Source organism: Salmo trutta, chromosome 34, assembly GCF_901001165.1.
Source record: "Salmo trutta chromosome 34, fSalTru1.1, whole genome shotgun sequence".
Taxonomy (NCBI): Eukaryota; Metazoa; Chordata; class Actinopteri; order Salmoniformes; family Salmonidae; genus Salmo; species Salmo trutta.
In genome coordinates this window covers 10,445,944-10,469,906 of record NC_042990.1, presented here as the reverse complement: position 1 = coordinate 10,469,906, position 23,963 = coordinate 10,445,944, and the positions used below count along the sequence as shown (strand labels likewise).

General features: G+C 43.3%; 2 protein-coding genes across 9 annotated transcripts; one reads left to right on the top strand and one right to left on the bottom strand.

Moving 5' to 3' along the window:
- Positions 1-5,846, bottom strand: kifc1 (kinesin family member C1). The gene is made up of 17 exons (XM_029731729.1): positions 5,762-5,846; positions 5,286-5,314; positions 4,965-5,060; positions 4,712-4,805; positions 4,518-4,574; positions 4,358-4,396; positions 4,028-4,235; positions 3,551-3,716; positions 3,103-3,270; positions 2,753-2,866; positions 2,311-2,595; positions 1,919-2,083; positions 1,176-1,314; positions 901-1,040; positions 709-782; positions 503-578; positions 1-361 (listed from the first exon to the last, which is right to left on the bottom strand). The coding sequence occupies exons 2-17, from the start codon at positions 5,295-5,297 to the stop codon at positions 317-319; spliced, it is 1,878 nt and encodes a 625-aa protein (XP_029587589.1). The 5' UTR covers positions 5,298-5,314; positions 5,762-5,846; the 3' UTR covers positions 1-316.
- Positions 5,847-9,295: 3,449 nt separating this feature from the next.
- On the top strand, positions 9,296-22,085 carry LOC115173538 (zinc finger protein 384). 8 transcript variants are annotated; one of them, XM_029731728.1, is made up of 13 exons: positions 9,296-9,446; positions 10,743-10,810; positions 11,143-11,398; positions 11,630-11,752; positions 12,244-12,282; positions 13,752-13,903; positions 14,622-14,698; positions 14,868-15,092; positions 17,182-17,349; positions 18,411-18,547; positions 18,633-18,711; positions 18,933-19,091; positions 20,455-20,585. In XM_029731728.1, exons 2-13 carry the CDS (start codon positions 10,748-10,750, stop codon positions 20,465-20,467), a joined length of 1,491 nt encoding a protein of 496 aa, XP_029587588.1. In that variant the 5' UTR covers positions 9,296-9,446; positions 10,743-10,747; the 3' UTR covers positions 20,468-20,585. The 8 variants fall into 8 exon arrangements, with proteins under 8 accessions (XP_029587588.1, XP_029587585.1, XP_029587587.1 ...); XM_029731721.1 differs by lacking the exon at positions 18,411-18,547 and having other exon boundaries at positions 9,297-9,446; positions 20,455-22,085; XM_029731722.1 differs by lacking the exons at positions 9,296-9,446; positions 18,411-18,547 and adding an exon at positions 9,490-9,757 and having other exon boundaries at positions 20,455-22,085.
- Positions 22,086-23,963: the final 1,878 nt, after the last annotated feature.

Sequence of the window (23,963 nt, the reverse complement as noted above, 5' to 3'; positions counted from 1 at the left end):
TTTGTATGTAGCTTTATTAAAATGACTTTTTTTTTTTTAATACTTAAAACAGAATTCTTTAGCAAACTGTGGGTAAACTGCTGGGCAAACAAAAAAAGGTGGGTAAACTGTTTACCCTACACTACTGACAACATCCATCTATGATTAAGTACAAGACAAACAAGACTTAAAAAAAAAAGTAGCTTTTATTGATCATTGTATATCTGATCCAATTGATTAAAAATGAATAATATAAAATAACCACCAATGCAAGGGCATACGTCTAAAAATCACAATGTACAGACACCACATTCATTTCTCTCCACAGGATGGACATTTACTTCCGGTTAGCTGATGCTGTGCCAATAACACAATCATTCACCTGCAACAGAATAAATAAACAGTAAAAAAATGCCATTGTTATTCAGATATTTAAACAAAATATGCACAGCATTAATATGAACATGTTCCAGAGTGAATTGTACGTTGTTTAAAAAATTAAATAATGTGTGAGGTCACGGACCTTGCTGGCAAACCGCAGAGAGTTCAGGGTCTCCGGGAAGCTGTCTACCTCTGGGGAAATGTTGACAAACATCAAGCTAGAAGAGCAGAGACAAAAGGTTACATACTTTGGATCTGCTCATAATCACAACCGTACAACTAACAGTCAATTAAAAAGACTAATTTGCGCACAAATCCCATTCAAACTTCGCTCATAACCCAACTTACGTCTTGCTGTTTCCTCCGAGGCAGCTTTGGAGAAGGTACGTCAGCTTTGAGTTTCTGTACGGGATAAAGCTCTCCTGGAATACAGACAAAGAGTGGGAGGGTAAGCAAACATAATCAAGCTATAATTTACAAAGCACCCGTGGCTCCATAAGCAAGCCACCAGCCTAGAGGTACTGGGCTGCAAACATATACCTTATTAGCCAAGGCAGCAATAACAATCCCAAGGTTGGTCAAGGAGCTGTTGATGGATGTCATCTCCTTGAAGCGGTCCCCTTGGGATTGGCTTTTCTGCACCCGCTCGCTGCCAGCCAGGTCAACCAAACACAGAGAGGCTGCAGACAGACACAGAAACTCAGGTCAGGATTCTCATACCAGAACGCAATCAGACAACAGGATTATCATTTGTTCTAATTTAACATCTCAGCCTGTGTGGTTGCAGATGTACAAAACGCAGACAACACGATTACATTTGCACTTGACATCTCTCCCAGAGTTCTCGCCCTCAATGTCAAGCTGGAACACCGAGTGCGAGCGGGAGGAGTGGTCGTTCATGTTGGTCCGGGCTGTGGATCGGTTCTGGTTGGCCAGCGCGATCAGGTTGCAGACCTGGATGGACATTTGGTCAAATGGACACATTAGTTTATACGATAGGGGATACTTTATTGCACAGGGTTTTGAACCGCCCATACAGGTTTATCAGACAACTGCTCTACCTCCCTGTGTTTGACATTCAGGTCTTAAATGGGCAACAATTTTCATTTTATTTTTAAACAAGAGGCTACTTCGCATCATTCCTTTACTGTCGCACTATTGAGGTAATTATTATGCATTTCTACATACCTATACTTCTTTTCTACACAATTCGCTGTCTCTATGGATAAGTGCCATCCAAATTACTTAAAAGGTCGACATAGCGAAATGATGTTGCCTCAAGCAGCACCGCATACATTGCAGTGAGCAAGATGCACAACTTTGCTTTTACACAGTATCTATGCATGTGCACAGGTTCGCTTCACGATTTTACAGTGTGGTAGTCACGAGACCAAAACAGCACATCGCCCCTCTTAGTTGCAGAAATTGACCCACTAGGCGGTTTACTTTCTGCATCTAGGTCATAATGCTGAGTCTACATTTAAATCTAAAACGTACAAATAAAATGAAAATCGAACATTAGTTAAATTTAGGATAATATGAGTGTTGAAATGCCCACCTCATCCTCAGAGTTGACCTTCTGGTAGGTCAGATTGGTGACAGTGATCTCGTTGTTGGTGCTTTTGCGAATCTCATGCTCCGGTCTCTTGTTGGCCTTGCCAGTGTAGAGGAGATCACGCAGAGTTTCGTTGTAGATCTCAACGAAACTGGCAGTAAATGTAAACTGGGGGGGGGTACCAGAATCCGGTCAAAAAAGAAGGTTGATGTTGCAAGTACCATGCATTTACACCAGCTTTAACTCATTCCACTTAAATAGCAAATGGGAAATATACAGTATCATCTGATATGAAAAGCAGAAACACACAAATTCCCTGTTCACTATAATAGAAATGTCCAGCTGTAGGGACAGCTACCACTCATACAGATGAAAACCAATGGCATCACCAGTACCTTCCATCCCTGCTCCTGCAGTTTCTTGGAGGCCTGGAAGATCTGCTGCACGGCCCGGGGGATGACCCCGCGCATGTCCTCCATCTCACCACCCTCCATGGTGTAGGTTTTGCCACTGCCCGTCTGGCCGTAAGCGAAGCAGCAGACGTTGTAGCCGTCCAGGGCCGACTGCACCAGGAGGGAGATCTCCTCAAACACATCCTTCTGCGGGATGGAGGGCCCAAACACCCGGTCAAAGCTGAAGTTGTAGCTCTTTTGGGTGTCTCCGGAGCGCCCTATGTGAGACTACGTGAGAATGGGGAAGTGATGATTTGTTTGCAATATTTGACATTTAAGAACAGAGTAAGTCAGATTAGAGGTCCCAACTGAAAAACATACAATTACCTAAACAATGATTATAGTGACCCATTTCATGATTGTGCTTCAGGTGTGTGATTGTTACCTCTTCAGTCTTGGCCAGTGTGAGAGCCTTGTTGTCATGGGCCGGGAGCTGAATATGGTCAATCTGACCGCCGGCCTGCAGGGGGCGCACTCTGCAGAAAACTCTGATGTTTCCCTATAGAAATAAGAGAGCGGTCAGTCTTGTTAGTGTGAGAAGAGCAATGCAACTTTGTTTCTCCGTCATGAGCTGCAAATGGACAGGGGCCTAGCTAACGAGAGCATACAGTATGTTTGAAGCAGAAATATAACAATAAAAAAACTATTTCAATAGACTCTAGAGAATTTAATTTTATGCAATACAATCATATCTTCAGGGAATTGAGCATTCCCCCTACTGAAAGACCCCCTTGCCTTGAGCTCTTGGATGGTATTGTGGAGCCCCCTGCGCTCCATCTCTCCACAGTGAATCTCGTCTGTCTGGCGGGCCACAGTCTCCTCCAAGTTGCGGACAGTGTCCTGGGTCTCCCTCAGGGTGTTCTGGCAACGGGAGAGAGTGGAGGCCTGCACAGAGAGCTGGGTCTGGTAGAAAGAGAGAAGTTAGACACTGATGCACTAAAAACAAAAAAATCTTGGACTGCAACGGGGGCTGGTGACAAGCCGTAATGGCAGTGGTTTTGAGTGAGGCTGGGCCAAAGGGCTATGCCAGACCTCCTTAGATATTACTGACCAAGGAGCAGAGGCACGTTAGAAAACCAGCTATGCTCCATTCATCTCATGTCACAGCAGTCAAGGTGATCCGTTGTCACAATGAGTAGGTCTGCGTGCCACTTCACTTCTTGTGTGGGAGAACATGTCCTACCTGAACATTGTGAAGCTCAGCCTCCAGACTCTCCCTCAAGCCCAGAAGGACTTTGTGCTCCTCGGTGAGGCTGCATAAGATCTTCTCCTGGGAGGCCTTCTCACTGGACACAATGGCCAGCTGCTCTTTGACACCAGACAGGGCAGCCAGCTCCAGTTCATACTGGCTGCAACACAGTAAAAATTAGTAAGATTGACAAACACCAGAAGGACAAAAAGAGTAACATGTAGTGATACCATCAAGTTACTATTACACCACTACTGGCTAAATGTATGCATAAAGTTATGATCAGTATTGGACTGAAGAAAGGCAAGAAATAATGTCAGCTTTAGGCCCACTTGTTTTGCTAAATCAACACTCTTCTTTGATGTTCCTTATGCAAAATAAGTCACTCTTTCCTATGTGGTTACAATGCTGGTCCCCTGCCACTACACCCATTTTCACATAATAGTCGACCCTATGCATGTTCCTTGGTACCTCAGCTGTGTGTGGAGTTCTTGTAGGTCTGAAGTCATCCGTGCTTCCTTCTGCCTGCTTTTAGCGACAGACTCCTTCAGGCTCTCGTTCTCCTGGGCCACCGTTTTGACTTTGCTCTGGTAATTGGAAATCTTGCTCTCCATGTCTGTAACTTTTCCCTTCAGGTCCCATGCAGGTCGCCGTGAACCCCCAACAGCTGCTATTGGTGCTAGGGAAACACATTTAACACCCTCATGTTTTAAGATATGGAAGAGAATGTTTGTGGATACAAAATACAGAAAATGTGATTAAGGAAGGACCATGTGATTGAAAAGGGACTTGGGTACCTACCTGCTTTAGCAACAGAGGCAATAGGCAGCTTCTGAAACCCTATTAGGGGTTAAATATATATTTTTAAAAAGACAACAATGTGAAGAAATATTACCAAACAAGAAACGTACAAGGCTAGCAATTAATATGTATACATATTTCTCAATACACAGCATCTCACCTCTAGAGGGACCAGCAGCTATAGTGGCTGCTCCTGTGTGCCGAATCAGTTTGGCTGCTAAGAAAGAGGGAAGGAGAGAGAGGGTTAGAAAATACAAATAAATACTGGTAATACAAAAAGACAGTGCTAAAACTATTAAAAACAAGAGGATGACATTGGCCAAGCCAGTTGTTGATGTTTTTGAGCACACTCACCAACAGCTCGCTTTGGTGGAAGGGGCCTCTTTGTTCCCATTGCACTTGCTGTCTGTCTCATCTTTGGGTCGGAATCAACCCTTCTCATCTTTTTCTAAAGGAGAGAAGAAAAAAAATATATATATATCACATTTACTACAGGCAATTATGGATAGATTGGAAACAAAAGGACACGTCTAACTTGTGTTTGTGGTGCATTTCTAAAGGAATTGAACATGTCCGTCATCACTGTTTGTAAAAGGTTTTTACACACCTGAGCAGGTTGTTGGTCTGAGCAGGAGTTTATACTCTCACTGCTGCTAGCGGAGAGGACCCTTTTACCAGACATGACTGGTAGTCGGGAAGTGTTCTGCAGAGGTTAGTGAAGGAAAAATCATCTAACTTTACAAAGTGATAACAGATTGTAGCAGGCAGTCCATTTGGCTACATGTTATTTTTCTGTACTTGTCAATAGAGAAAGAGACTGAACTAACTAGTTCCTGGCTTAAGCTTGTTTATATCCAAAACCACCCTATTCATATTGGTATCTTACGTTAGGTTGATCGTTAGCTAGTTATATCAGAGTCCCACTCACCTCTTTATTCATATGGCTTGAATTTGTACCTGAAACAGAGGGAGCAACACGTAACGCTAACCATAAATACATCAATGGCATGACATAGGTTAACTAAAAAGAAAAGAAAATTGGCCAGTTAGCAGGTGGAATGGTGGGTAGAATTAAACTGTAACTTTGTAAAGGTTGTAGCTAGAAATCCATGCTTTAGTTGTGCGAATAAACCAATAGCAAGTTAGCAGGAGTGTAACTAAAATTAACTGGCTTAGCTAACTACTGTACTGTTAACTATCCAACCAACCTAGCTAACGTTAGCTAGGTACTAACGTTACTAACGTTACAGTAAACGTTAACACACCCAGCAAGTTTGGGTAACGGCAAAGCCATAGCAGGAAAAACATAATTCAAACAGTCGTTCATTTGAACCACTCTTCTTAATTACAAACATATAAACAAAATATTTTAGATTATTATTATTATTATTATTATTCACTTACCAATACGCGCAGTCACACTTGTTTCGCTGCAGACACAACAGCCGTTTGAATTTCAAATTGAAATGTTTTGGTGGCGCTTTACACCGTCCAACGTAATTGGCTGACCTTAGACCAATCGCGTCATAGGAAATACAATCCCGCCTTCTTTTTTGCCTTACTACCCAATCAAATTTAAATTCTAGTAATTTAGGGGATGTACAATTTTCCGCAATTCCATCCGTGGAACCCTGATACAGAAAATCCATTGATCAGTCGTAGTGGGATCATTGAAATTAAATATCGAATATAAAATATAAATATAGCTCTGATTCTTCAGCGTGGCTCTATAAAAGAACAATATTTTGTTAAATTTGTTAAATTTAAAATCTAGCTTTTTCCACGAGAAATATTTCCACAACACATTGGCAAATTATATATTTTTTATGAATTATGATGATTATCAAATTGTATTTGTCAAATGCGCTGAATACAATAGTGAAATTCTTACTTACAAGCCCTTAACCAACAATGCAATAAGAAGTTAAGAAAAAAATGTGTTAAGTAAAAAATAGATAAGTAAAAAAATTAATGAAAAGTAACAAATAATTAAACATCAGCAGTAAAATAACTTCCAAGCATCTGCCTCTAACCCTAGGAAGTTCTTTGCCACCTTCTCCTCCCTCCTGAATCCTCCTCCCCCTCCCCCCCTCCTCCCACTCTGCGGATGACTTCGTCAACCATTTTGAAAAGAAGGTCGACGACATCCGATCCTCGTTTGTTTAGTCAAACGACACCGCTGGTCCTGCTCACATTGCCCTACCCTATGCTTTGACCTCTTTCTCCCCTCTCTCTCCAGATGAAATCTTGCGTCTTGTGACGGCCGGCCGCCCAACAACCTGCCCGCTTGACCCTATCCCCTGCTCTCTTCTCCAGACCATTTCCGGAGACCTTCTCCCTTACCTCACCTCGCTCATCAACTCATCATTGACTTCTGGCTACGTCCCTTCCGTCTTCAAGAGAGCGAGAGTTGCACCCCTTCTCAAAAAACCTACACTCGATCCCTCCGATGTCAACAACTACAGACCAGTATCCCTTCTTTCTTTTCTCTACAAAACTCTTGAACGTGTCGTCCTTGGCCAGCTCTCCTGCTATCTCTCTCAGAATGACCTTCTTGATCCAAATCAGTCAGGTTTCAAGGCTGGTCATTCAACTGAGACTGCTCTTCTCTGTGTCACGGAGGCTCTCCGCACTGCTAAAGCTAACTCTCTCTCCTCTGCTCTCATCCTTCTAGACCTATCTGCTGCCTTTGATACTGGGAACCATCAGATCCTCCTCTCCACCCTCTCCGAGCTGGGTATCTCCGGCGCAGCTCACTCTTGGATTGCATCCTACCTGACAGGTCGCTCCTACCAGGTGGCGTGGCGAGAATCCGTCTCCGCACCACGTGCTCTCACCACTGGTGTCCCCCAGGGCTCAGTTCTAGGCCCTCTCCTATTCTCGCTATACACCAAGTCACTTGGCTCTGTCATATCCTCACATGGTCTCTCCTATCATTGCTACGCAGACGACACACAATTAATCCTCTCCCTTCCCCCTTCTGATAACCAGGTGGCGAATCGCATCTCTGCATGTCTGGCAGACATATCAGTGTGGATGACGGATCACCACCTCAAGCTGAACCTTGGCAAGACGGAGCTGCTCTTCCTCCCGGGGAAGGACTGCCCTTTCCATGATCTCGCCATCATGGTGGACAACTCCATTGTGTCCTCCTCCCAGAGTGCTAAGAGCCTCGGCGTGACCCTGGACAACACCCTGTCGTTCTCCGCTAACATCAAGGCGGTGACCCGATCCTGTAGGTTCCTGCTCTACAACATTCAAAGAGTACGACCCTGCCTTACACAGGAAGCGGCGCAGGTCCTAATCCAGGCACTTGTCATCTCCCGTCTGGATTACTGCAACTCCCTGTTGGCGGGGCTCCCTGCCTGTGCCATTAAACCCCTACAACTCATCCAGAACGCCGCAGCCCGTCTGGTGTTCAACCTTCCCAAGTTCTCTCACGTCACCCCGCTCCTCCGCTCTCTCCACTGGCTTCCAGTTGAAGCTCGCATCCGCTACAAGACCATGGTGCTTGCCTACGGAGCTGTGAGGGGAACGGCACCTCCGTACCTTCAGGCTCTGATCAGGCCCTACACCAAAACAAGGGCACTGCGTTCATCCACCTCTGGCCTGCTGGCCCCCCTACCTCTGCGGAAGCACAGTTCAAATACTGTTCACCCGTGATGTTACCCCATCAGAGACTATGGGTTGAGGTCTTTTGGCGAAGGTGGTTTTGCAATTACATGGGTTTAGTGATATTTTGCTGGCTTGGACCCATGTATCCCAGGCTATTCAGGGTTGTCTGGTGCGTGGTAATGTCTAAGCAGGAATGAAGTAGGTTTAAGGCCATCATGTCCAGCTGTTGTTCACGTCACTGGTAGCAATGTCAATGATGGCCATGATGGGGTAAAAACAGTAGGCCTATGTGATGGGAAAGCAATATCTGATAGGGAACAGTATATTGTTGCGATGGTGGTTTAAAGTGGTTTAGCCCAATAGCACGATGAGTAGGGTGTTTTCCTTTCACACCAAAGACCAGGGTTTGCTTCCTGATCTTTCCGTTCACTACACTGGTGTCAGAAGGAACACACAGCTCGGGTTGTAAGGGGGCTGAGGTTAGGGAAAGCAAGGGGATGTAGCTTCCCGTTTGGAGAGGGCAGTGTAGCGATCTGTGCTGCATTACAATTTCTACCAAATGGAAGACCAAGGTATTCATGCCAGAGACCAGGGTGCACCTCCTGCTCCCTCCGTTCGCTACAACATAATGAGGGAACAATATATCAATCAAATTCAATCAAATGTATTTATAAAGCCCTTTTTACATCAGCCGATGTCACAAAGTGCTGTACAGAAACCCAGCCTAAGACCCCAAACAGCAAGCAATGCAGATGTAGAAGCACAGTGGCTAGGAAAAACTCCCTAGAAAGGCCGGAACCTAGGAAGAAACCTAGAGAGGAACCAGGCTCTGAGGGGTGGACAGTCCTCTTCTGGCTGTGCCGGGCGGAGATTATAACAGAACATGGCCAAGATGTTCAAACGTTCATAGAGGACCAGCAGGGTCAGATAATAATAATCACAGTGGTTGTAGAGGGTGCAACAGGTCAGCACCTCAGGAGTAAATGTCAGTTGGCTTTTCATAGCCGATCATTCGGAGATAGAGGCAGCAGGTGCGGTAGAGAGTCCAAAACATATATGATGGGGAGCATCATTTATAAATAAAACAATATTGCACCTTTCTGGAAATAAGACCAGGGAAACAAGTTTGGGAACCCCTTTCTTTGCCTGTAGTGTGGTATACCTTTATCAGCTATCATTGATAGTGGAAGGCCACCAGCAATAACAAGTACATTTCATATCATCATAAATTAATCTAAATAATCATATAATATATGATCATATTAATTTAAATAGTTCTATACGTCCCAAAAGACCGGAAATCAATTTCTCGGCACCGGAAGTGTAGAGCGGAGCAGACCCACAAGAGGGAAAAAGAAAAAAAATCGAGGGAAAAAAATTCGGAGAATCTGAGGGTTTGGGCGGATTTGGACTGAGTTTCCGAACTGTCCCAACCCGAGGGAGCCCCGGGGTTGAGAGGGAATCGCCAACACCGGTAATTAACATCGAGTTATTACTCAATCGTTAATTATTTCTGTTTGACAGAGCAACTCATATGAGCTGCTACTCCCCTCTGTCGGGATAGCCGGAAGTCTACATGAAACTGCGTCTCGCACAGGGGCATTGGCGTCGACGTTTTTTTCTCGTTTTTTTTTTTTTATTCTCACAGTGTGACGAACAGGGAGAGGGATGGAGGCGTAGGGGTTGTGACATTGTTGTTTTCAAGCGGAAGTTTATTTGTTTATTGTCGACTTAAAAATAGGCCGTATAGTAGCAAGCTAGCTAACAATACTGAAATTAATGGAGGCAAGTAAGCTACTGTAGCTAGCTAACCTCAAGGAGCTAGGTAGCTTCTACGTTAGCTAACTAGCTCAGATTTCACTCCTCTGTTGTTGCTAGCTAACATCAATAGTAGTCTGTCAAGCTTGCCACCAGCCAGTTAGCTAAAATAAAGGGTAGACGAGTGTTTAATGTAGGTAGTGGTGGCTATCCCGTTGGCTGGCAAGCTGTCTTATGTGTGCCCTGGCCTGGGATAGGAAATACTATAACTTAACATAACTCAATATTCCCCATCATAATTGTTAGCAGACACGTCTCTGTTTCTGTATTGAGTTACAAAGCTCCAATAAATAACTTCCCCGTTATACACCTAGCGGGATTGTTTTCAATGGCAGACTTGCCATTGTTCCTTGCTATTTGTAGTGCCCACTCCTGCCATGTAGCTCAGTGAGAGAAGCTAGCCAAAGGTTTCAGGGAGTTGCATAGCATTTAAAAATATTTCAGCTAAATATTCTATTATGCATTCAATACAATGTATCCATATTTTTTTGTTATGATCACATCTGTAGACTGCTAGAGGTTATAAGTAGTCATTGATGAAACACTCTTTCTGTACACCCCCACTACTGCGCTCTGCATGCATTTATTTGTATGTAAACAATAACGTGCCATTTACAATCCTGACCAACAACGACACGCTCCGTCTGGGGGCCATGGAGACTTGCAATCAATATGGCTCACACTTTTCTATCTTTAGTTAAATCTATTGGCAGTGGACAAAATGCATGCCAGTGAAAAAAACAGTGTTAGCTCAGCATTTGTATCGTTCAACGTCCCCCATTCCCTTGAGCAAAACTCTCATTTCTTTTACTCGACTTATTGGATATGCTTAGCAGTTGCGAGAGACCAAGAACTTTGGCCAGAGACATCAGTTGAGATGGGCATGGTCTCGTTTCGACTGACGACGCAGAGCGAGCAGGTGTTTATAAGTTATGTTGCTTTTCAATTACAGAAATAATGGAAGATTCCCATTTCAACTCATCATACTTTTGGTCTCCCGTTCCCACAGTACAAGGACAGGTAGAAACCTTATTACTGGACCTTATCTTGAAATGTACATGGTGGTGTCGCAAATAAAGAAATAATACTTGTTAGTTTTACGCTAACAAATAATGACCTTGCACCTTAGGTGAGGATGGCAAAACATCAAATTCACTGTAATACATATGTAAGTAACAAAACAACGGGCCTCCCCAAATGATCACCTCTGCCCCTCCTCTCTCCTACTTCCCTTATCAACCTCTACCACCGCTATTCATTTCCTTTTGGCATCTCACCCCATTCTCTCTATTGCCTGTCTTTCTCTTTTCCACCCCTCCTTCACGATCAACTACCCCCCCCCTCCGCTATAGATTGAAAACGCCATGTTCCTGAACAAGATGAAGGAGCAGTTGGGTCCGGACAATAAGGGTTCTCCGTCGTTCCCTCACTCCTCGCACTATCCCGCCGCCGTGCTCACCATGGACGCGGGAGGCCGGGTGGTGCCCAAACAGGAAGGTGGAGGCGGTGGCGTCCAATTGAACGCCGTAGGCGGTCACCTGCACCAGCCGCACACCTCACAGAATATCACGGTGGTGCCCGTCCAGTCCACGGGCATCATGACGGCAGGTGAGTAAACAAGACACGCTGCCAGTGTCCGTTTTGTCTGGCGATCCTCTGTGGTTGTTCTATGCGTGTCTCCTCCCTCTTTCTGTCTGGTCTAATCGTGTTATATATTCAAAGATACAGAAAGAACCAACTTAAACGTTCTCAGTATGTCATTGTGTGTGTAATGTGTGCCTCGGCTCTCCCTGGGAGGGGTGTGCTGCAGTCAGGTCACCGTCTCTCTCTCCCTCTCAGCGGGGCTAGTGATAACCACTCCCCAAGGCACCCTGGTTTCTCAACCCACCTCCACACAATCTTTCGTGCCCGGACCCCCTGCCAACACCATGATAGTGTCCGCACTACACCCCACAAACACAGGTAAAACCTCCACCGCATTCCCCCGTTCCCCAAAACCCGTTCCCCAAAACCCGCACTGTGATAGGTTGTGTGCCTGAGTGGCTTGCAAACCTTTCCTGGCTTATCAACAAGCAAAGCAGACTCACTGGCACACACTCACATATAGACATTCATTCATTTGAGCATTTATTAGCATTTTATTTCATCCCGTTGTTGATATGGGCTGACCCAGCAAAGGTGGAACCACCTTCTAGTCTTTTTATTTTTTTTAAGTCACAAACTTCAACCCTCAACACTCACAGACATGCATTACACGCACACAAACAAACACACAGTAACACACACATTGCTGTTTGAGCTAACCCCGGCAACGCGCTGCCAGCAGCCAGCCACTAACCCTTGACCTGATCCAGCCCCCCCCCACCCTCTGCGGTGTGAGAGAGAGAGGGAGCGAGCCGGGTAGTGAGCTCCGTGTGTTGAGTGTGTTCTCCTCTTCTCTCGGTTTCTGTCAGAGAGCAGCCAGCACTCCTCTCTCTACTTCTACAGCCACAGTGAGTACCCACCTCCATCTCCCCTCCACCCTGCCCCACCTAGCCCACTACTTCCTCCCCATATGCCATCATCCATCCCTGCTGCTTAGCAGTAAAGCATCTGCAGCCTTAGCCTATGGCCAGTCCTGTGGTTGTGTTTGCCTGCACTCTGGACTGTTTGAAGCCTGGTTTTGGATGTGCGGTTGAGTTGCTTTTTAAATGACTTGTCTGCGCTGAGATAATGTAAGGCAGAGGTTCCCAAACGGTTTTGGCCCGCGACCCCATTTTGATCTCTTTTTTTGTTGTTGTATAATATTTTAATTGGGGCTATGACGGTCTATACCAAATCAGTCTGACAGTAAGGAAGTATGGTTTGATGTGACTGACATGTATCAGAAAGGTTTTGGGAAGTTCAGAAGACCATCAGGCGATAATTGTATTTGATCTTCTGTGTAGAAATAATTTATTCTAATGACTCGTGCGCGGCATGTGGGCATTATAGAGGGAAACGTCAGACACATCCACACATGTGGAGTCTTATCTTTCAGTGACAGGGTCATAATATGTTGCAGCTAAAACGGTTCAAAAGATAACTCCATATGTGTAGGAAGAAAACAGAAACCACTCTGTTTATTACAACCGCATCTAGCGGCTACCAGAGGTCACTGACGTAACCCTGGTTCTATGAACCAAGCGCACTTCTTTTTTTTTTGCGCGCGACCCCATTTTCAAATCAGGCGACCCCTAGTTTGGGAAACGCTGCTGTAAGCCCTGTCGTACGCTACAAAGAAAATGTAAAAAATGTCTTCAAATGTGCAGGATGCTTGGATGTAGTGTTTTACTGAACACTGTATTTAAACTCACACTATAAATTGCACAACATATAATGAAGATGATCAGATCTGGGACCTGTTGATGGTCCGATAGTTATATGAGTTATATTGACTCCAAAAACCCAATCTGAAAGTGGAAGAATATGATCTGATGCCCTCCCACTAATAGTCCAAGGACGTTATCTGGAGGACCTCGCTATGTTCTCTGATGGTGTAGTTCCATCCATGAATGTGATCATCCAAAAGTTGATGAAAATCTTTGTCTTGGAATAACATCCAAAACATACAAACTACAGTATCTGGCCCATTCAAAAAAAAGCAAAATTAATTTTGTTTCGTTATGTAGCTGTGCAACACTGTCCAAATAGGCAGTTGAGTGTAACCAATTCTTTTTTTGCAGCGTTGAAGTCTGTCAGGTGTTCCAGTATATGAAGAGATTAAAATGCCTCTGTGTTGTGGGGTGATTTACCACTCACGTGTTGTTGCTTTCACCATTGCATACCAGGAGAGACCGCTTTGGATGTTACTCACCAAGCAGAGAGGCCCATGGGATATGTTGTGTGGTTTTTGGTCTCTTTTAATCAGAGCTGTATTCCTCTCCCCCTTTCTCTCCCCTTCCCTCCTTTCCCCATCCCGTTTTTTATGTCCCTGTTTCAGACAAGAAAGAGGATTTGGTCATCCCTCCTGTTGTCATGCCAACGCCCGGGAAGCGGGGCAGGAAGAAGAAGTCGATGATGCAGAGGGCTGGCGCCAACCTCCCCCCAGGAAGTGATGCGTTGATTCTGGCACACCTGGCTGCTGGGGGACAGGTGATTAGAAATTTTAAGTGATGTCACATAAGAACTAACATGCTGACTATCCTGGCACGTGCCATCAAGTACATGTTGATTTTGTCCATCCAGACCAGACACGGTGAGGACACGCAGGTTGAAAGTTCAAAACAAACTCAACTAATTTGATGACAGGTCGAAACACATAAACATTCATGGACATTTAGCTAGCTAGCTTGCTGTTGCTGTTATTTTGTCCTGGGATATAAACACTGGGTTGTTATTCTACATTAAATGTACATGGTCCTTTTTTTGTTGTTGCTGGATCTTTGTAGAATTTTGACCCATTTTGATTCACACAAAATCGTGTGTTCTCTACTCCAACAATTAATCCACAGATAAAAGGGGAAACCTAGTTAGTTTCCAGTAATTTCTGTGGATTTTATATGGCGGTTGGCAACCAACTTTAAGGTGCCTTACTGCAACCAACTGGACTGGAGTGTGGACCTCGTTCATCTTTCAATCACCCACGTGGGTATATGCTCCTAAGAACCAATGAGGAGATGGGAGAGGCGGGACTTACTGCCTCTACCGAAGTTATCTTCAGTATTACGTGGGGGTTAGATCACTGCATCTCCCCAGTCAATCCATAGTGATAAAATGGTTAAGGCTACATATTGTAGTGTCATTACTTCAGGATTAGTGAAGCAAAGCGTTGTTTATTAAACAAACAACATTGTTTTGTGTTTGTTTACAGCACCACACTGCCGACCATTATGACTTATCAAATGATGAGGATGAGCATGGGAACAAAGATGGGACCAAATCATACAGGTAGATTACAGGCTTTGTGTTTACATACATTTTAGTCCTTAACACTCATCATTTGTTACACAAGTTGACCCGATTATGTTCTTCCCCATTCAACATATCCTCATCTCTAAACAGTATATCTCTGTTTCTCTCGTTTTCCGTTTACCGTTCTCTCCTACCCATCCTCCAGGTGCCGGATGTGTGCGGTGACGTTCTTCAGCAAGTCGGACATGCAGATCCACGCCAAGTCTCACACGGAGGCCAAGCCGCACAAGTGCCCCCACTGCTCCAAGTCGTTCGCCAACTCCAGCTACCTGTCCCAGCACATCCGCATCCACAGCGGGGCCAAGCCCTACACCTGCTCCTTCTGCCAGAAAACATTCAGGCAGCTCAGTCACTTACAGCAGCACACACGGTACTGCTGCCTTCCTGGCGTGTATGTGTGTGAGTGTGTGTGGTGGTTGATTTCAGGGAATAGGTGACTGCAGAATATAGACTGTCACACAAGATTGAAGGATTGTTAGTAAAGACAATCACTATCACTACAAATTCAGTGCTAGTGATACCAATGTACTTATCTATATTTGGCTTTGAATTTGACCATTACAATATGAATAACCGCTCTGCATTAGCTACATAGGGTTTTATTGCGACAAATCAAATGAGACAGTATTGCTCCCAATAATACTGATTACAAAACCTCGTATTGTACAACATCTATGGCCGCAGGTTTAGAATAAACAAGCCCAATAACTACATCTATGACCGCAGGTTTAGAATAAACAAGCCCAATAACTACATCTATGACCACAGGTTTAGAATAAACAAGCCCAATAACTACATCTATGACCGCAGGTTTAGAATAAACAAGCCCAATAACTACATCTATGACCACAGGTTTAGAATAAACAAACCCAATAACTACATCTATGATCGCAGGTTTAGAATAAACAAGCCCAATAACTACATCTATGACTGCAGGTTTAGAATAAACAAGCCCATTAACTACATCTATGACTGCAGGTTTAGAATAAACAAGCCCATTAACTACATCTATGACCACAGGTTTAGAATAAACAAGCCCATTAACTACATCTATGACTGCAGGTTTAGAATAAACAAGCCCATTAACTACATCTATGACTGCAGGTTTAGAATAAACAAACCCATTAACTACATCTATGACTGCAGGTTTAGAGTAAACAAGCCCAATAACTACATCTATGACTGCAGGTTTAGAGTAAACAAGCCCAATAACTACATCTATGACCGCAGGTTTAGAATAAACAAACCCATTAACTACATCTATGACTGCAGGTTTAGAGTAAACAAGCCCAATAACTACATCTATGACTGCAGGTTTAGAGTAAACAAGCCCAATAACTACATCTATGACCGCAGGTTTAGAATAAACAAACCCAATATTTATATTTCTGGTGATGTTTGACAAAGCAGCACCAACTTTTTTTCTCTGTCAAAATGTCACAGTAATGACCCTTTTATAGGAGAGTGTGTGCTGTTTTTCTGTTGCCAAGTGTTGTATCTGCGTTGTCTGCTGTCTTGGATGCTATGTTTTTTATGTGTGGTTTGCAGATTTCTTTGGGAATTCAAGTCACTTATGTTATTGGCAAACAGAATCTGAGAAAGTTGTTTTGATGCGTTTGGTAAACTAGAAATAGTACAAGTCCAAGAATCGATCCCTGTGGAACACCACATTTGATCTGAAGGGGGTGAGTTAACTCCTTTTAAAGTGACAGATTGCATTCTAATCTTTTAGATACCCGGACAACCACAGCAAAGACTAATAAGTTACGTCCATCCTTGGGGAAAGGATGCAATTTTGGGTAAACTATACCAGAAACAGCTTCATAATGTAAAAAAATTCTGTCAGACAAGTGATCTGTACATTTAGCTATCCTACGACCACAACTTTCCATACTGATTTCTTCATTTTCTTTCCCTGACACTTTCAGTTCTATCTGTTCTGTCATCACTTCAACCAATCTTTGGTTTCTTGAACGTTTATGAGGAATTAAATGAATGGCTTTTCCCTTCCTCTCCCTCCCACCCTCACCATTCTGTTAGAGCGAAGTGCACCCTTTGCTACATATCCTCCCTCACACGCCCCTCTCGATGTTTCGCATTAGGTGTAAAGATAAAGACACAAGACCTTGCCTTCACTCACATTCCTTAGCAGTAGGCCTCTGTAGAATGACCACAGAACATCAGTAGAACATCAGTAGCACACCATAGGTGGAGAGACCGAGAGAGAGAGAGAGAGAGAAAGGAAAGGGGGACTGTGCCTGCTGTCTGTTCTCCTACTGTGTTTCGCAACTCAGACACAGCAACAACCAAAAAGTGCACACTGTCAATCAAACTGCGCTAAACTTGATTTGGGGTGATTTGATTATGATTTGATCTCTGGATCATTCGTCGCTGATTTGATACGTTATCAATCTCTCTCTCTCTTTTTCTCTCTCTCCATCTCCCCATCCCCTTGTTAGAAACCACACTGAGGGCAAACCGCACAAGTGTCCCCACTGCTCCAAATCGTTCGCCAACTCCAGCTACCTGGCCCAGCACATCCGCATCCACAGCGGGGCCAAGCCCTACACCTGCTCCTTCTGCCAGAAAACATTCAGGCAGCTCAGTCACTTACAGCAGCACCACAGGTAAACACTACTAAACAGGGACAGTGGGCAGTCACGTCAGCGCACACCCTCTAGTTCCATCTACTCCTCTTTTCTTCTAATTGGTTCCCTCTCACTCATTGTCTCACATCCTCTTCTCGTTCAAGTTAAACTCCCCTAATCCCCACAGACTTCTTTAATGAAAGCGTTCAGCCTATATTTGTGTAATTAAAAGTCTCAATATTTATTCTGGGGCCTCCCTCATGTCAGCATGGGTTTGGACATGAGGCTGTAGACAATGTGCATATCACCTACACTTTGACCTGTAGGCTTTTTATTTATGTAGCCTACATGAAAAATAGATATGAATATTATTCCAATGTTGACCTCTCCCATCCAATTCTGATCAGAGTAATCGTTTGATATTGGGGTTAAAAAATATATATATATATTTTTAATACTTTGTTTTTATTGAGGAACACAAAGAAAGTACAAGTAAAGTAAAAGACCAACAAAAAAGATCTGGCAGTTACAGTGCATGTCATACCTTCATCATATTAGTTACATTGACATCTTTGAATTAGACCATTTTCAAGTACGAAACCCATTTCTCCCAGTGTTCCTGACCTCTCTCCTCTTGTGTTCTTAAAGCAAAGGTCATACGCTCCATGTGGTGTATTTCTTTTACAATGTCTATCCATGGTGTCACTGTGGGAGGGTCTTTTTGTAGCCATTTCCTGGTGATAGCCTTTTTACTGGACCTTTTTCTTTATTTAACTAGGCAAGTCAGTTAAGAACAAATTCTTATTTTCAATGACGGCCTAGGAAGAGTGGGTTAACTGCCTTGTTCAGGGGCAGAACGACAGATTTGTACCTTGTCAGCTCGGGGATTCGATCTTGCAACCTTTCTGTTACTAATCCAACACTCTAACCACTAGGCTACGCTGCCGCCCCCTTCAAGAGATATTGGGATTTTTGTATGAATTTTTTATTTATTTGTCCATTCGGACAGTTTAAATATATATTCTTCGTGTCCGACAACTTGTCCCGGACAAGAGGACAAGCATTAATGTCGAGCCCTGTTTTTGCTCATTCAATCATAGATCTGAAAGGACTGGTTGGATGTACCAGGAAGCAATATGGTGGAAACTCTTATCTATGAAGGGCCATCAAGAAGTCTCTATGGATAGTTTGTTTGATTTGGGATTGGATGTCTCATCGTTCCTGTCAGTTCCTTGGAGTGAGTGACGCTGTAACGGAAGTAGTCAGGATACTGGGGTTTGTGGGAGCTGTAGTTCATTACAGACTGTGTTTCACTTCCATAGGATCCACACTGGGGACCGACCTTACAAGTGCATCCATCCTGGCTGTGAGAAAGCCTTCACTCAGCTGTCCAACTTGCAGGTAGGCCTACTACATCTCAACATCCAATTCACAAGTCCAACGGATCTTACATTTGGACAATAATCATCTCAACTTCCATTTATTTGGTTGTACGTTTCTCATCGCAAAACGTCGCTTAGCTCTAAAATCATTACGTACAGTTAATAACAGAAGCGTAATGATGTGATGACATCATAGTCAAAATAATCCTAATGTATTCATTCTTTCATGGCTTCCCGCAGTCTCACCGCCGGCAGCACAACAAAGACAAGCCGTACAAGTGCCACAACTGCAACCGCGGTTACACAGACGCGGCCAGTCTGGAGGTGCACCTGTCCACTCACACGGTCAAACACGCCAAGCTCTACTCCTGTGGCCTGTGCAACCGCGCCTACACCTCGGTACGCCTGCCAATCACCCTAAAACTCCTCCCTCTACCCTCCTCCTCAAACGACATATAGTCCCATCCCTTAAAGTGTCACACCCACTTTTGCTTTCTAGGTGCAAGGCCTCCACTTGCGAGAGGGGGCTGTTGCATGGGAGGAATGCTCAGCAATGTCATCATTTAGGAGAGGGGCTAGGGAATTGTGAGGGTGGAGACTAATTCATTGTATGTACTTCTTTCAGTAACTGCAGTATTAGATTACTGAATTGACTACTTCAGGTAACTTGGTTGGTAGTGAAAACAGTTGAACAACACGTACAAGCAGTAGTCTGGCTTGATGGTAACCTATAGGGTTGTGTAGGACAACACGTACAAGCAGTAGTCTGGCTTGATGGTAACCTATAGGGTTGTAGTTAAAAACAGCCCCCCCCCCCCCTCCACTGTAGTTAATATACACTCGGCCTATATTTCCTCCCAGTCATTTGCATAGACTACATATTACTGAGTTTGTATGTACACTACCTTTCAAAAGTTTGGGGTCACTTAGAAATGTCCTTGTTTTTGAAAGAAAAGCAAAAAAATTGGGTCCATTAAAATAGCATCAAATTGATCAGAAATACAGTGTAGACATTGTTAATGTTGTAAATGACTATTGTAGTTAGAAACAGATGATATTTAATGGAGTATCTAGATAGGCGTACAGAGGCCCATTATCAGCAACCATCACTTCGGGATGCTGGCCCTTTTCTTTCAAAAGCTTTATTTGGTTTTCACTGAAATAAGCTCAAAATAGAATAAGAAGAATATATAATAAGCAACTATTGGTATTATTTCTTTGTAAAACAAGGGACAACCATGAAAATAGATGATATACTGGTTAAAGTAAGATGCAACACAGAAACAGGGTAACACTGTTAGTAAGGATAAGGATGTTTGATTACTCTGGTCTTCTGATACAACTGAATGGAACCCCAGGCCAGCACGCTGAGCTCAGAAGGCCCTTCATAAATGAAGATAAATGTGACAACTTGACATAACAAAATCATATGTTCCAAATCAGTTTTTTTGTAAATCTTTGTGTACAGTATAAACCGCGCCTACACAGTATAAACCGCGCCTGACTATTGTAGTTAGAAACAGATGATATTTAATGGAGTATCTAGATAGGCGTACAGAGGCCCATTATCAGCAACCATCACTTCGGGATGCTGGCCCTTTTCTTTCAAAAACAAGGACATTTCTAAGTGACCCCAAACGTTTGAACGGTAGTGTATGTGCTGCCGAGCCCTTGCATTTTATTCCCAAGACCCACTGCATGGTAATTGTTCACTGCGCTGTCCACCTCGCTCACCCTCTTTCTCTCCTCTCCTCTTCTCCAGGAGACCTACCTGATGAAACACATGCGGAAGCACAACCCGGACCCCCTCACAGTGGCGGCTGCCGTCGCCGCCCAGCAGGCCCAGGGTCACACTCCTGGCGGAGCGGGCAAGGGGAGGGGTCGTGGCAGAGGGAGCGGGGCAAACATAGGAGGCGGTGGTCCCGGAGGGGCGGGTCAGAACCCAGGGCAGAACCAGCCCCAGAACCCCAACAACCCTCAGCAAGGCAGCTACCCGCAGACGGAGGGCGTGCCGTGCCCCTTCGACCTGCACCAGTACAAGACGGTCAGCGTCACCGACCTGTCGGCCCATAAGGACCTCTGCCTGACCGTGTCCACCTCAGCCATTCAGGTGGAGCACATGAACTCATAGAGCGAGAGGATGGACAGAATGGAGAGGGAGGGAGGGAGTGGAGGCTGGTGTCACTTTTTAAATGGGAGGATGGGCTCATTGTAATGGCTGGAATGGAACGTGTGTCAAACACATTTAATGTGTTTGAAACCAGCTATTTCAATGAGGCAGTCCACTGATTTCTCCTCCCACCAGCCTCCACTGGGAGGGAGTAAGTGCTAAGTAAAAACTACACTGCCTTGGGGTTGGCGAAGGAATGAATGGAAAAATGAGGTTTGGCGATGCAAGACCCAATCAGAGAATAAGGAAAGGAGGGCGTGAAGGGACTACCTGAGATGAAGAGGAAGCATGGGATATGTAGTCCAGTATTGAATGAAGAGATGATATATGAATGGTTCAAACAATGCACTTAAAGGGGAAGACATCGAAAAGGGAGAGAGAGAACAAAAGGGGGGGGGTCTGATATAAAGAAGGCACTTGATCAATCTCGTATTTTTTCGGTTTCTCATCGTTTCATTTCTTTGTTGTATGTATATTACCATATATGTATGTATTTTTCTACCAACAGTGGAATGTGTTAACGAACGGCGTGGGAAAGCTAAAAGATTGTGCAAGGAATGTGAGCGAGAAGAAACATCTAGAAACAGCAGATTTTGTATTTAAGAAGGATAATTTTCTACATTCCCCAACTCATTTTTGCAAAGCAAGGGGTGAGGGGGAGAAAGGAGCATCGTGGCGAAACATTGAAATGGCTGTCAGGTACTGTTAACAAGTTTTTTTTAAGTTTAGTTTTTTAAACCTTTCATACTGAATATTACATTATTCTTATTGTATCAATGTTATCCTCATTATTATCAATTGGCAGATACTGTAATCTATGTAGATATATATAGAAATGATTTTTTTCATTCAAAAAAAAGGGAATGATGTACTTCCTACTCTCTGCCTCTGTAAAGTAAACCAGAAAACAAAAGAACTCCAAAAGTAACAAATCGTTGACATGTATTTCTAACCCATCCAATCACAGAGCTCTATTCTGCTCTCTCTATTTATTGAGCAGGCTCGTGATTGGCCGGTTATCTTATGTATACTCCTTGTACTTCGTTATGTGTCTTTTGAAATAACACAGTTCTCAATATTCTTATTAGTGTCGTTATTATTGCTCCTAATACTGTTATTAACTACCCTTATGCTACACTTGCTGTATATGCATAGTACACATTCATCTGAAGAGACTGTTTCTCTTTGTAAGGACAATAAAGTGAGACAGTCGGAGATGACAAGCTTGCCGTCAGATTCTCCTTTTACTGCATGCAGACATGCTGTGGAAAGTCAGTTTGGAGGTATTGTATCAATGTACAGTACATAGGTCAATTATACATTAAAATAATATAAATATTATGTTGGAATGGTTCGCTAGGTGATTGTGTTTGGGACATTAATTTGCCATAACCTGTGCCATGCCCATTTTACGACCTTCACACACACACACCAAAGAAGACGAGGGTAGTGGTTTTGGAATCAAAGGAATGATGTATTTAATATAATTTAAGGGTATACATTTCCTACAAACTACAAGGTTTTTCATGACACCAGTGCACAGCAATTTGAAAACAATAGAGGCACATTTACATTTTGGCAAGTCCTCAAAAACAAAGTAAACACCACACTATTCTACTATAACTCTAATAAAATGAAATCAGTCCTGGATACAATCTACTCGCCATGGAATTCATCCCATTCTGTTCATTAAAATGTACATTAAGTAACTTTTTCCCAAGCTTTATTTGGTTTTCACTGAAATAAGCTCAAAATAGAATAAGAAGAATATATAATAAGCAACTATTGGTATTATTTCTTTGTAAAACAAGGGACATCCATGAAAATAGATGATATCCTGGTTAAAGTAAGATGCAACACAGAAACAGGGTAACACTGTTAGTAAGGATAAGGATGTTTGATTACTCTGGTCTTCTGATACAACTGAATGGAACCCCAGGCCAGCACGCTGAGCTCAGAAGGCCCTTCATAAATGAAGATAAATGTGACAACTTGACATAACAAAATCATATGTTCCAAATCATATATTTTTTTTTAATCTTTGTACAGTATAAAATGTTTCAAACTAAATTGAACAAAAATTGTATTATACTTCACTAAAACGGGTACAGTAGTAGCATTTCAACAATAATTACATCTAAAATATTCCCATATTTTGTCCCTTTGGCCATATTTGGAACCTCTGGTTCAGTTCCTGGTTTGGTTACTGAGCTATAACAGTAGTACCTGTTCGGACACATGCATTCAGGCTCCTGACAAATCATATTGAAAAACACACTTAAATATAACAAATCACATGCATGATCTCGTGTTTCACATAAATAAATCAAATGAAAAGAATCGGACATCAGTTCATAAGAGGGAGTTTGTGTGGTGACGGTGAGGTAGAGGGTGACAGTGTGTGGAGATAAGGCAAGTTAGTTGGCAACCTCACTTCCTATACTGAGTCAGTCGTCTCATTAGACCCTACAATGCCATGAGACACACAGGGCTAGCAAGCTATCCTATCCGACTTATTTCCCTTGAACATACTGATCTGAGGTATTGATTGAACGATAAAATAGTACTTTATTAATCCCCCAGAGGGGAAATTTGATTGCACCAGCCAATACATAGTGATGAGGAATGAACGCTTGCCTTTCCTCTGGTGAAATGCAGTGTCATGACATATGTGCCATGTACTCAATACTTGTATATCATACTATTATGTACTAGTAGTTACGTCTATTAGTAGTACAATACAACACAGCTAGCTTCAGTTAAGGCTACGAAAGGTTCTCAAATAGAGACAACCTGCTTTCAGAAGTCCTTTTTACATATGACACCTCTCTTTTTACTTCTGATGACAAATCACTTTCTTGTAACTGAAAATTCCTCTATCATTCATTACCACAGCTACTATTTCTGTTGATCTGAGGACCACCTTAATAACAACGTAGCTTCAATGGTAACAGTACATCTCAATGAGCATCAACTTGACATTATGTAGTGTTAGGCAGAAGGGCAATAGTTCCATGATTATAACGTCAAATTACCGTTTTGAGAGCTATAACAGAGCTGTAAACCAGTCCCCTAGCACTCTGGACAAAACGAATACAAGT